This window comes from Protomyctophum parallelum, assembly GCF_964188405.1.
Source record: "Protomyctophum parallelum genome assembly, chromosome: 9".
In the NCBI taxonomy this organism is placed as follows: domain Eukaryota; kingdom Metazoa; phylum Chordata; class Actinopteri; order Myctophiformes; family Myctophidae; genus Protomyctophum; species Protomyctophum parallelum.
Window position 1 is genome coordinate 13,504,777 of NC_139706.1, and position 14,636 is coordinate 13,519,412.

The 14,636-nt window shown below is 42.5% G+C and overlaps 1 protein-coding gene across 5 annotated transcripts in view; it reads left to right on the top strand.

Annotated features, from left to right (window-relative positions):
• The window catches only part of dock10 (dedicator of cytokinesis 10), a gene marked incomplete at its 5' end in the record, with an annotated part of 160,202 nt that extends 146,578 nt beyond the window's left edge, over window positions 1-13,624 (top strand). For all 5 annotated transcript variants that reach the window (XM_083773857.1, XM_083773855.1, XM_083773859.1 and 2 more), the window contains 6 exons: window positions 1,234-1,380; window positions 1,889-2,099; window positions 7,714-7,904; window positions 8,797-8,897; window positions 10,742-10,880; window positions 11,553-13,624. In XM_083773857.1, coding sequence (XP_083629983.1) covers window positions 1,234-1,380; window positions 1,889-2,099; window positions 7,714-7,904; window positions 8,797-8,897; window positions 10,742-10,880; window positions 11,553-11,600 — 837 coding nt within the window. In that variant the 3' untranslated portion in view covers window positions 11,601-13,624. The remainder of the gene's footprint in view (window positions 1-1,233; window positions 1,381-1,888; window positions 2,100-7,713; window positions 7,905-8,796; window positions 8,898-10,741; window positions 10,881-11,552) is intronic.
• Window positions 13,625-14,636: the final 1,012 nt, after the last annotated feature.

Sequence of the window (14,636 nt, forward strand, 5' to 3'; positions counted from 1 at the left end):
TAACAATAATAATAACACTTTATTTGTATAGCACCTTTCATGACATGAAATGCAGCTCAAAGTGCTTTACAGAGCAATGGAGAAAAAAAGAAAAGAAAAGCAAGGCATAAACATTCAAAAACAAGAGCAGTAATGCAATACAGTGAGGACATGAATAACACAAAATTAAAAGATCAATTAAAAGCAAGGGTGTAGAAGTGGGTCTTGAGCTGTGCTTTAAAAATGTCTACAGAGGCTGCCTGTCGAAGGTACAGGTACACACAATAAAGGTGTGTGTACCTCCTCCTATAACCTCCTCAGCCAAACTATCCACAGGCAGAAATCAAGCCTTGAGTAGATAATGCCAGAAACAAGAAATAAATAAATCGTGGCCACATTGAACTTCTGATCAATCACACTCTGCTATAGCTAGCGGGATGGTGTTCCGCTAGTTCAGAAATCTTGGAGGTGAAAGGACTTCCAAACTATTAACACGGCAAGAAAGCCAAAAAAAACGTTTGTGTTTGGAGTATGTTGCAGCCTAAAGTGTCCCTTGAAGCAGGACACACGACACACACTCCCCCGTGCGCTCACACTGAGCAGCACACTGTGCTGGGTCAATGCCGAGGAGTCATTTAGGAAAAGAGAAGGGAACCCGCACACTTATATGCTCCAAAAGATACATTTATTGACGACGTTTCGAGCCAAGGCTCTTCATCTGGTCAAACTCGTTTGACCAGAAGAAAAAGTTATTGACGACGTTTCGAGCCAATTAAGACTCGAAACGTCGTCAATACATTTTTCTTTTGGAGCATATGAGAATATGAATTATGAATTGAGTGGGCAAAACCATACCTATTATATTGTTATCACCATTAAACTTCCCCAATTGAGTACTTACACGAAGACAATGATTTATTGTATTACAAATTTTACATTTTTAAATATGCAAATGAGGCATTATGTAAGAAAATATGCAAAATAATAATAATTTAAAAAAAGAAGCTACTACTGTGGAAGGGTTATCATGTATTAATTTACTTGTATTGATCCTATAAACAATTTAATATAGGGTATAGTTTGCCCACCAATTTTGGAGCTCTGGCTCATGGACTAAAAACCAAAAAGAACTGAAACGGTTCCCATTGGGAACCAACCGGTGGAAAAGGGGTCTTATAGTGATGTGCGTATTTTACTATAGTTCCAGAGGAGTCATTTACACCCTGTGGGGTTTTGCCCTGTATGTTACGCCAGGGTTTCTTCGAGGAGGAGGAGAGCAAGGAGTTCATCTACAAGGAGCCTAAACTCACGGGGCTGTCGGAGATCTCCCAGAGGCTGCTCAAACTCTACTCGGATAAGTTCGGAGCGGACAACGTCAAGATGATCCAGGACTCCAATAAGGTAACTTGATGACAGCATGGTCTCCTCCATAGTCTTCCAATCTACTAATTCAACTCTGGATCAGTGGCGTAAATGAACCCGTTTTGACCTGAGATCGGATATCAAAATGTCTTCTAAATCCTGACGGTTTTCTGAAAAAGCTATGTTTCTATGTCAGTCGTTCTTCGGTTTTTCAAAAATAGCAGACCTATAAGCTCGTAGCGCGGCACTCGGTGCCGCGCTATGAGCTTGTAGATCTGCTATTTTTCAATAGCTAAAGCATAACATAATGCTAACAGCAAAAGGGGTTTCTGCCCGAAATGTAGTGCATTTACCCAATTACTGTAATTTCGAGGTGCTTTTACTTTACTTACCAATTTTCAATACTTTTACTCCACTACCATCTCAGAGGCAAATATTGTACCCCCACCATCCACCCCAACCAAGTCCGACCCTGCTGATGCATTTGGCGATATTTACGCTTCGTACATTATAGATCTTTTAACGGCGAATAATATTTGACCCCCAGGTGAACCCCAAAGACCTGGACGCCAAGTTCGCCTACATCCAGGTGACCTACGTGGTGCCGTACTTTGACGAGAAGGAACAGCAGGACAAGAGGACGGACTTCGAGAGGCACCACAACATCGAGCGCTTTGTGTTCGAGACGCCGTTCACTCTGTCGGGGAAGAAGCACGGTGACGTGGAGGAGCAGTGCAAGAGACGCACCATACTGACCAGTAAGAAACAAGAGACGCACCATACTGACCAGTAAGAAACAAGAGACCCAACATACTGACCAGTAAGAAACAAGAGACGCACCATACTGACCAGTAAGAAACAAGAGACCTACCATACTGACCAGTAAGAAACAAGAGACCCAACATACTGACCAGTAAGAAACAAGAGACCTACCATACTGACCAGTAAGAAACAAGAGACCTACCATGCTGACCAGTAAGAAACAAGAGACCTACCATACTGACCAGTAAGATACAAGAGACCCACCATACTGACCAGTAAGAAACAAGAGACCCACCATACTGACCAGTAAGAAACAAGAGACCCACCATACTGACCAGTAAGAAACAAGAGACCCAACATACTGACCAGTAAGAAACAAGAGACCCACCATACTGACCAGTAAGAAACAACAGACCCACCATACTGACCAGTAAGAAACAAGAGACCTACCATACTGACCAGTAAGAAACAAGAGACCCAACATACTGACCAGTAAGATACAAGAGACCCAACATACTGACCAGTAAGAAACAAGAGACCCACCATACTGACCAGTAAGAAACAAGAGACCCAACATACTGACCAGTAAGAAACAAGAGACCCACCATACTGACCAGTAAGAAACAAGAGACCCACCATACTGACCAGTAAGAAACAAGAGACCCAACATACTGACCAGTAAGATACAAGAGACCCAACATACTGACCAGTAAGAAACAAGAGACCCAACATACTGACCAGTAAGATACAAGAGACCCACCATACTGACCAGTAAGAAACAAGAGACCCACCATACTGACCAGTAAGAAACAAGAGACCCAACATACTGACCAGTAAGAAACAAGAGACCCACCATACTGACCAGTAAGAAACAACAGACCCACCATACTGACCAGTAAGAAACAAGAGACCTACCATACTGACCAGTAAGAAACAAGAGACCCAACATACTGACCAGTAAGAAACAAGAGACCCAACATACTGACCAGTAAGATACAAGAGACCCACCATACTGACCAGTAAGAAACAAGGGACCCACCATACTGACCAGTAAGAAACAAGAGACCCACCATACTGACCAGTAAGAAACAAGAGACCCAACATACTGACCAGTAAGAAACAAGAGACCCACCATACTGACCAGTAAGAAACAAGAGACCCACCATACTGACCAGTAAGAAACAAGAGACCCACCATACTGACCAGTAAGATACAAGAGACCCACCATACTGACCAGTAAGATACAAGAGACCTACCATACTGACCAGTAAGATACAAGAGACCCACCATACTGACCAGTAAGAAACAAGAGACCCACCATACTGACCAGTAAGAAACAAGAGACCCAACATACTGACCAGTAAGAAACAAGAGACCTACCATACTGACCAGTAAGATACAAGAGACCCACCATACTGACCAGTAAGATACAAGAGACCCAACATACTGACCAGTAAGAAACAAGAGACCTACCATACTGACCAGTAAGAAACAAGAGACCCACCATACTGACCAGTAAGATACAAGAGACCCACCATACTGACCAGTAAGAAACAAGAGACCCAACATACTGACCAGTAAGAAACAAGAGACCCAACATACTGACCAGTAAGATACAAGAGACCCAACATACTGACCAGTAAGAAACAAGAGACCCACCATACTGACCAGTAAGAAACAAGAGACCCAACATACTGACCAGTAAGAAACAAGAGACCCAACATACTGACCAGTAAGATACAAGAGACCCAACATACTGACCAGTAAGAAACAAGAGACCCACCATACTGACCAGTAAGAAACAACAGACCCAACATACTGACCAGTAAGAAACAACAGACCCAACATGCTGACCAGTAAGATACAACAGACACACCATACTGACCAGTAAGAAACAAGAGACCCAACATACTGACCAGTAAGAAACAACAGACCCACCATACTGACCAGTAAGAAACAAGAGACCCACCATACTGACCAGTAAGAAACAAGAGACCCACCATACTCACCAGTAAGATACAAGAGACCCACCATACTGACCAGTAAGATACAAGAGACCTACCATACTGACCAGTAAGATACAAGAGACCCACCATACTGACCAGTAAGAAACAAGAGACCTACCATACTGACCAGTAAGATACAAGAGACCCACCATACTGACCAGTAAGATACAAGAGACCCAACATACTGACCAGTAAGAAACAAGAGACCTACCATACTGACCAGTAAGAAACAAGAGACCTACCATACTGACCAGTAAGATACAAGAGACCCAACATACTGACCAGTAAGAAACAAGAGACCTACCATACTGACCAGTAAGATACAAGAGACCCAACATACTGACCAGTAAGAAACAAGAGACCTACCATACTGACCAGTAAGAAACAAGAGACCTACCATACTGACCAGTAAGATACAAGAGACCCAACATACTGACCAGTAAGAAACAAGAGACCTACCATACTGACCAGTAAGAAACAAGAGACCCACCATACTGACCAGTAAGAAACAAGAGACCTACCATACTGACCAGTAAGAAACAAGAGACCTACCATACTGACCAGTAAGAAACAAGAGACCCAACATACTGACCAGTAAGAAACAAGAGACCCACCATACTGACCAGTAAGAAACAAGAGACCTACCATACTGACCAGTAAGAAACAACAGACCCAACATACTGACCAGTAAGAAACAAGAGACCCAACATACTGACCAGTAAGAAACAAGAGACCTAACATACTGACCAGTAAGAAACAAGAGACCTACCATACTGACCAGTAAGAAACAACAGACCCAACATACTGACCAGTAAGATACAAGAGACCCACCATACTGACCAGTAAGATACAAGAGACCCAACATACTGACCAGTAAGAAACAAGAGACCCACCATACTGACCAGTAAGAAACAAGAGACCCACCATACTGACCAGTAAGAAACAAGAGACCTACCATACTGACCAGTAAGATACAAGAGACCCACCATACTGACCAGTAAGAAACAAGAGACCCAACATACTGACCAGTAAGATACAAGAGACCCACCATACTGACCAGTAAGAAACAAGAGACCCAACATACTGACCAGTAAGAAACAAGAGACCCAACATACTGACCAGTAAGAAACAAGAGACCCACCATACTGACCAGTAAGAATCAAGAGACCCAACATACTGACCAGTAAGAAACAAGAGACCCAACATACTGACCAGTAAGAAACAAGAGACCCACCATACTGACCAGTAAGATACAAGAGACCCACCATACTGACCAGTAAGAAACAAGAGACCCACCATACTGACCAGTAAGATACAAGAGACCCACCATACTGACCAGTAAGATACAAGAGACCTACCATACTGACCAGTAAGATACAAGAGACCCACCATACTGACCAGTAAGAAACAAGAGACCCACCATACTGACCAGTAAGAAACAAGAGACCCACCATACTGACCAGTAAGAAACAAGAGACCCAACATACTGACCAGTAAGAAACAAGAGACCCAACATACTGACCAGTAAGATACAAGAGACCCACCATACTGACCAGTAAGATACAAGAGACCCAACATACTGACCAGTAAGAAACAAGAGACCTACCATACTGACCAGTAAGAAACAAGAGACCCACCATACTGACCAGTAAGAAACAAGAGACCCACCATACTGACCAGTAAGAAACAAGAGACCTACCATACTGACCAGTAAGAAACAAGAGACCTACCATACTGACCAGTAAGAAACAAGAGACCTACCATACTGACCAGTAAGATACAAGAGACCTACCATACTGACCAGTAAGATACAAGAGACCCAACATACTGACCAGTAAGAAACAAGAGACCCACCATACTGACCAGTAAGATACAAGAGACCTACCATACTGACCAGTAAGATACAAGAGACCTACCATACTGACCAGTAAGATACAAGAGACCCACCATACTGACCAGTAAGATACAAGAGACCCAACATACTGACCAGTAAGATACAAGAGACCTACCATACTGACCAGTAAGATACAAGAGACCCAACATACTGACCAGTAAGAAACAAGAGACCCACCATACTGACCAGTAAGATACAAGAGACCCAACATACTGACCAGTAAGAAACAAGAGACCTACCATACTGACCAGTAAGAAACAAGAGACCTACCATACTGACCAGTAAGATACAAGAGACCCACCATACTGACCAGTAAGATACAAGAGACCCACCATACTGACCAGTAAGAAACAAGAGACCCACCATACTGACCAGTAAGATACAAGAGACCCAACATACTGACCAGTAAGCAACAAGAGACCCAACATACTGACCAGTAAGAAACAAGAGACCCAACATACTGACCAGTAAGAAACAAGAGACCCACCATGCTGACCAGTAAGAAACAAGAGACCCAACATACTGACCAGTAAGATACAAGAGACCTACCATACTGACCAGTAAGATACAAGAGACCCACCATACTGACCAGTAAGAAACAAGAGACCCAACATACTGACCAGTAAGATACAAGAGACCCACCATACTGACCAGTAAGATACAAGAGACCCACCATACTGACCAGTAAGAAACAAGAGACCCAACATACTGACCAGTAAGATACAAGAGACCCACCATACTGACCAGTAAGATACAAGAGACCCAACATACTGACCAGTAAGAAACAAGAGACCCAACATACTGACCAGTAAGAAACAAGAGACCCAACATACTGACCAGTAAGAAACAAGATACCCAACATACTGACCAGTAAGATACAAGAGACCCACCATACTGACCAGTAAGAAACAAGAGACCCAACATACTGACCAGTAAGATACAAGAGACCCACCATACTGACCAGTAAGATACAAGAGACCCAACATACTGACCAGTAAGAAACAAGAGACCCAACATACTGACCAGTAAGAAACAAGAGACCCAACATACTGACCAGTAAGAAACAAGAGACCCACCATACTGACCAGTAAGAAACAAGAGACCCACCATACTGACCAGTAAGAAACAACAGACCCAACATACTGACCAGTAAGAAACAAGAGACCCACCATACTGACCAGTAAGATACAAGAGACCCACCATACTGACCAGTAAGAAACAAGAGACCCAACATACTGACCAGTAAGATACAAGAGACCTACCATACTGACCAATAAGAAACAAGAGACCTACCATACTGACCAGTAAGATACAAGAGACCCACCATACTGACCAGTAAGATACAAGAGACCCACCATACTGACCAGTAAGAAACAAGGTTAGGTTTGTTCTGACTTCTGACACAGTGCAGCCAGCCTGTCAATCAGTGGGACAGAGCAGAGCATGCATGCCGTTCCAGCGGACCTCGGCACATCAAAGGCGAGGCACAGCTGAACAGAACAGTTAATTAATGGCCGAGACTGCCGGCCGAACTACACCAGGCTACACACACGCATGCACACTTTTAGATCCAGTCCTATTTTAAAGTCTGCGTATGCGGGGCTCGTGTATCCGCGTATTATTAACACGCACACATGCGATCACAAGATCCACACGATTCAATGTTCATGTATGTACTGTATGTTGACCTGCGTCGCGTGCTCTCTTCAGCCAGCTCCAGTTTCCCCTACCTGAAGAAACGCATCCAAGTGGTGGAGCAGCAGAGCACAGAGATGAACCCCATCGAGGTGGCCATCGACGAGATGTCCCGCAAGGTGTCCGAGCTCAACCAGCTGTGCAGCACGGAGGAGGTGGACATGATCCGGCTGCAGCTCAAGCTCCAGGGCAGCGTCAGCGTCAAGGTGCCCAAAGCAACACATAACAGCTCATTGTCACAGTATAGTTGTAGTCCAACCACCCATATGCCTTGAGTTTGATGTTGTGGTCATTTAAAAATATAATAATAATAACATCTCAAACTTATATAGCGCTTTTCTGAGTACCCAAAGACGCTTTACCTGGGGTGGCATTACAGAGGTAACAACAAAATAAAAACAACTTTATTAGAAAAAAAAAGGAATAAAAGCACTAAAAGCTAAAGAACATTAAAAGACAGTGAAAGGGGTTAGCCAGGGAAGGCAATATTGAAGAGGTGGGTCTGGAGGGTGGTTTTGAAAGTTTGGAGGGTGGGGACGAAAGCTCTGTCACCCCACGTACGGAGTTTGGTTTTGGGGACGTCGAGGAGGTTTGCATCACCAGACCTGAGGGAGCGAGAGGGGACATTTGAGGAGGTCACAGAGGTATGGGGGAGCCAGGTTATTTAGTGCTTTGTATAGGTGGTCAGGAGTGTTTTGAAGTGGATTCCTTGTTTAACCGGTAGCCAGTGAAGGTCACGGAGGACTGGTGTAATGTGGTCTCTGGAATGTGGTCTCTAATCATGCATTTCATCATAAATAATGAGTTAATAACGGGGTCAGGAATGGATGAGGGTGCCTGGTGGCCCAGACAAGATGAAGCACTGACCCCGTAATGCTCTTTGTGAGTCGCAAGGAGCCAAGTTCTAATCCAAATCCTGTCATGTCGCGTCCTGCCTTATATACCTGGTTTTATACTTGCACATACTTGCACCGGAAATGGTGTCATAATGTCATAAAATAAACTCGTGAATTAATTCATGAACTCTTGAATGAATGCATTCATTCATTCATCCACTCACTCAGACATAACATAACATGGTACATTATACTTCTATAGGTAAATGCAGGGCCCATGGCTTATGCCCGGGCCTTCCTGGAGGAGAAGAATGCAAAGAAATACCCAGACAACCAGGTCAAACTACTCAAGGAGATCTTCAGGTGGGATATATTATAATAGAACTGTTGCATGAGCTGAAAGCTTTTTGTGCAGAATTGTATTGCTGCCAGTAGATGGCGACAGAAGCCCACGAGTTAGAGAAGTAAGTGTGTTGTGGACTGGATTTTCACTTCAGTGTTTCTACCGCTGGACCACACCGCTGTCAATACATTGCATTGTCTATTCACAGCTTTGGCCATATATCACTGTAAATCCCTGGAACATGTGACGCGTTTAAAACCTAAACACCAGTGTCTAATAATAAAATGCCAAATGTTTATTAATGGTCATAAAATACAGTAGAACACGAGTTCACTCAAACACCTCACGAGAACACCTAGTGTTCGAATTCTAAACACCTAAAACACCAGTGTGTAATAATAAAATGCCAAATGTTTATTAATGGTCATAAAATACAGTAGAACACGAGTTCACTCAAACACCTCACGAGAACACCTAGTGTTCGAATTCTAAACACCTAAAACACCAGTGTGTAATAATAAAATGCCAAATGTTTATTAATGGTCATAAAATACAGTAGAACACGAGTTCACTCAAACACCTCACGAGAACACCTAGTGTTCGAATTCTAAACACCTATATGACTGACTTTGATTGTAAAAACTAAACACGTTTATGTGTTTAAAAAATGTTACAGGCGATTAAACATGTTCTTCTGTTTATAATCTAAACACTGTGACACGTTTAAAAAGTGTTACAAATAAGTGTTTATAACCTAAACGCTTGGGTTTAGTGTGTTATAGTTATTCAACTTTTACCTCAATATCTGAGCCAATGTTGGCTAAACATCATTTCACAGTAAACCACTTAAACCCAAAATACTTTGTAATAAAAACATGAAAATAGCAGATCTACAACTAGGCAAGCTCACAAACGTGGTGGGTTGCAATTCATTGTAACTTGAAGATCGGCTATTTTCTCTATTGATCCTGCGACAAAGTACAGTAACAGTATAGGGCAGTGGTTCTCAACCAGTGGTCTGGGGACCACCAGTGGTCCGTGGGGGTGTTCCAGGTGGTCTGCAGATACATGAAGAAGATTTGGTAACCAAATGGACCCTTATTAGCTCTTGAACTCTTGAGATGAAATGAAACCAAATAGATTTAATTTTGGTTTAATTTTGTAGATAGAAGAACGGTACCACATCAATACAGCATGGAATTGTGGACAGATCTTAGAACAAAATATTCTACGTTTTGGGTCCGAGAGGCTAAAACTCATTGGAACGGTGGTCTGCTCAAATGCAGAGAAAATAATGGACCTTAATATGAAAAGGGTTGAAAACCACTGATGGGTTATAGCAGTGATTCCCAAAGTGGGGTCCGGAGACCCCCAGGGGTCCAATGATGAGTTCCAAGGGGTACCCAGCTAAATGATAGTTTGGGACCAAATGGACCCTTATGGGTCTGTAACTCTGAGAGTGTACAAATGGAACCAAATGGACCCTATAACGGGTCTATTTGGTTCCATTTCTCAGAGTTACATTAACATTGATTTTACAATATACACTAAACTGGGGGTCCCATAGATATGGGGGTCTGTAGATTAATATGCATGTTAAACTGGGGGTCATTGAAATTAAACGGGTTGAGAATCACTGCTGGAGCCGTTCTCTTATGGGGATGTCCCTGGCATATTTTTTACAAATAGGGGTCCGCGGGCTCATTAGTGTCAATTTGGGGGTCCTTGACATGAAAACGTTTGGGAACCACTGGGCTATAGGGCATGAGAGGTTGAACTAACTAAGGGACGATTAATACCGACTTTAGGACGCCCCCCCCCCCCCCCGATCCTCAAATGACGTGACATGTTTTGGCGGTTGCAGGCAGTTTGCAGAGGCGTGCGGACAGGCCCTGGACGTGAACGAACGGCTCATCAAGGAGGACCAGCTGGAGTACCAGGAGGAGATGAGAGCTCACTACAGAGACATGCTGACCGAACTGTCTGCCATCATGAACGAACAGGTCTATCTGTCTGTCTGTCTGTCTGTAAATTAATAGAAGTGTAGGGAGACCACCTCCCAACCACTGCAGATAGACTGGTAATCTTGTATTAAGATAATTAATTAATTGATTATTCTGCCACCGTCAGTGTTTTTACCTGTTTTTTTTACCATTGTGCGTCCCTGTCCAGGATGTAAGCCAAAGCCTGTATATAGAGGCGGACGATCATCTTTTCTTTCACCCGGAAAATACATTTTGGGTCATTGAATATATATATATATATTTTTTTTTTACTACCAAAAATGATAATTGTATTTTTCTAAATTTGATAAGGTGGAGGCGGATGGAGTGACAATCACTTCTGGTTACTGTAATATCCATCTCCTAGCAACCTAGCATCATTCATACCGTGGGGCGAAGAGCGTCCTCTAGCGTCATCACTGAAAACACAGGGACAGAGTGGCATTCGGACACACCACCATTCTGACTCCGTGGCTTTGTGAGGTTAGGGTTAGGGACAGGGTTAGTAATGTGACGAGTCAGAATGGCCATGCGTCGGAATAGTGGGGTTCCGAATGCCTGTGCTTGTAAAATGTGTTAAAATAAGATTTTATTAATTAAAAAGTATTGCTGATGATACTAACTACTCCATCTGTTTTGATACCAGTGTGTTCTCTCTCTCTCTATCTACAGATTCCTCACACAAGACAACCAGGAACAGAACGACACAACGCATACTAAATGGCCAATAGACTCATTGGGATATTCCCCCCCCCCCCCCCCCCCCCCACCTCTGTTTCCATACATGCCCTAAAACTATTTGTTTTTGCTTGTTTGCTGACTGTTGTGGTTTCCTGCTGTTTAGGGAGGGGGCATTGGGGGACGTCACGTTGGAACTATGACTTATGGGAAATGTAGTTAGAGAAAACAAGGGAAGAGCTGTGTAGACTGTGTGGTTGTGGTAGTCTGTGGGTCCTGTTGGTGAACATTGACTATTTAGACACCGGGCTGCTGGGACTGTTAGCTACTTAGCTAATGTTTTTTTTTCTTTTTTTGTAAAGACTCCATCCATGTATAGTATGGACATGGCCTGTCCTGAAAACCGTTTTGTTACCTTACATCCTTATGGCCTGATTTATACTTGGTCGTGAGACACTGTTGCAGACAAAAAAATGGCCAAACTATGAGCTCACAGCGTTGTGAGTTCATAGGTTTTCAGTAGAGATGTGCCGAAATTTGGGGTATGTGGAGTTTGCTTTCGAGTTGCCCAAACTGCAGAGTGCACATTTGAGTGAGGAGTCTGCTATAAACACAACACGAGATGTATAGCTAGATAGCTATAAACACAACAGAAGATGTATAGCTAGATAGCTATAAACACAACAGAAGATGTATAGCTAGATAGCTATAAACACAACAGAAGATGTATAGCTAGATAGCTATAAACACAACAGAAGATGTATAGCTAGATAGCTATAAACACAACATTGTTATGGGTATTTGGTATCGGTATCGGCTAACACAGAAATCGGGATCGGGTCGGTGAACAAAAGAAAGTGTATCGGGACATCCCTAGTTTTCAGTAAGCGACCAGCCTGGAATCCAGACAAATCTGCCATTGCAAAGAAACCAAAAATTTGCCCTCGGCAGATTTGTTCTGGCACCGCTCAAGTGGGGATTGGATTGGATCGCTTCCTCGTCCCTCCGGAGACGTGAGGGACCAATCAGGAACCACATGCAAATATGGGTCAGGTTTATCAACCAGTCATTTTTTTTAAATCCGCCCTCTTGGAAATGCAGGTTCCACCGAGCAGGTTCTGTGTGGTTCCAAATGCAGGTTCCACACAGGTTCAAGACTAATATCTATACGCAGCGATGTTAGTCTGGCCATGACACTTTCTCACACACACACACACACACACACACACACACACACACACACACCCCCACACCCTCTGGGCACACTTTAGCGGACAGCCGCGGACAGAAGCTGTGTTTGACGTCATTTCCGAGTTTTTAGACAGTTGGCGGATGGAAAAGAAGCTCCACCAGGAGAGCGTTTCCGGGAATCTGGCCATCGCGACAGTCAGCAGCGGAGGAAATGACGTCAAACACAGCTTCTTCTGTCAGCGGCTGTCCGCTAAAGTGTGCCCAGAGGGACACACACACACGCACACGCACACACACAGGAAACATGCGCCTTCTCTCCACAACCCTGTCCCCTTTTAGAAAACAGTGACCTTATTAAAGCTAGAGGTGCGTTCAACTGAACATGTACGTTTTTATTCTGGTGCATTTTTAATTACGATATTTCAACTTTTCTGAAGGTTATCATGTAGTATTTCAAATCGGAAAAGAGAACCCTGGATGATGACTGTAATGTGAACAGGAAATGACCTTGGATTTACATGTCTTAACTAACCGAGCAATCCGATTGGTTGAACACACCTCTAGACTTCCTGTCTGAATGTAGAGCAGTTCCATATTACCACTTTGTATCCTTGCTAACATTCTGAAATTCTCAGCTTGCAGATTTTCAAACAGAAGAACTTTATGTTTTATAACATTTTTATGATTGATGTCATTGTTACGGTTATCATTTCCTGTACTGTTTTGAATTGTAAATAAGAAATATTAATATTTAAAATGTTTCAGACATTTCTTTTTTGTATAAATAATGCAATATATGAATATTTGTTTAGCTAAATTAAAAAAAACGAACAAACAAAAGTTTTATGTATAACATTTAAATAAAAAAATTGTTAATGTCCGAAACTGATGTACATTGTGCATAGTCCTTCTGAAATGCAAACAATATTCCTCTTTAAAATACCATTGTCTGATTTACAATTTAAATATCGTTGCTGTCGGGAGGAAACCACCTAACTCCATTTTTTTGTTTTTCTTTTGCATAAATCTATTGAACTTGTGCTATTGAACACCCTTTATGTCTGTGTGTTTGTTAAAAAACATTTAACCAATGGAAATTATTAAAAAGTGCTTCAGACAAAACCTCTTAACTCCATTGGACCCTCAAACTGTCTGCTAAACAGCTAACTCCACCACATCTCCCCCTCTCATGCAAGTAATTGACAACACCAACTTTGATGAGGCATACTGCTTTGTTTTTAAAATATAAGGTTTTCTTCATTTCCTGAAAAATGTATATTTTTCATTTTGTAAAAAATGAACATTTTGGAGTTAGGTGGTTTCTTCCCGACAGCAGAGATATGTTAATTTCAGCAATTATTTGTTGTCAAAGAGAACATAATTTAGAATCTAAATGCACCTAAATCTCCTTCGTGAATCTGACATCTAGATTTTAGATGTCAGATTCACGAAGTAGATTTACACCCAGGTCTAAATAAAGTGTATAAATGAGTGTGTATATTCCGTATGCTCAATCTCACGAGTCATTCACCAAAGGTGGCATACCTGCCTTCATCTGTGCGTATCATCTGCAGCTCATTTCGCCTCTTTCCCGGTGTCGCCCAATAGAACATCTACGCCCATTTCACGCCATATAAGGCAACAGGAAATATTTTACCTTGGGTGACATACGTCATACATACGACATACACAACCTGCACAATGCACAGATATCCAAGCTTACAAGGGTGAACGCGGTGCTTCGTGCATTAACTTGTAGTTCAGCTTATCCATTCCAAGCATTAGTTTTGCAAAAAAACACTCATTGGGCTAAAAACGGCCCATGCTGTCATCACAAATTGATGATGTCAGCACATGGGCATGGATGTTTTAAGCCCAATGAGTGTT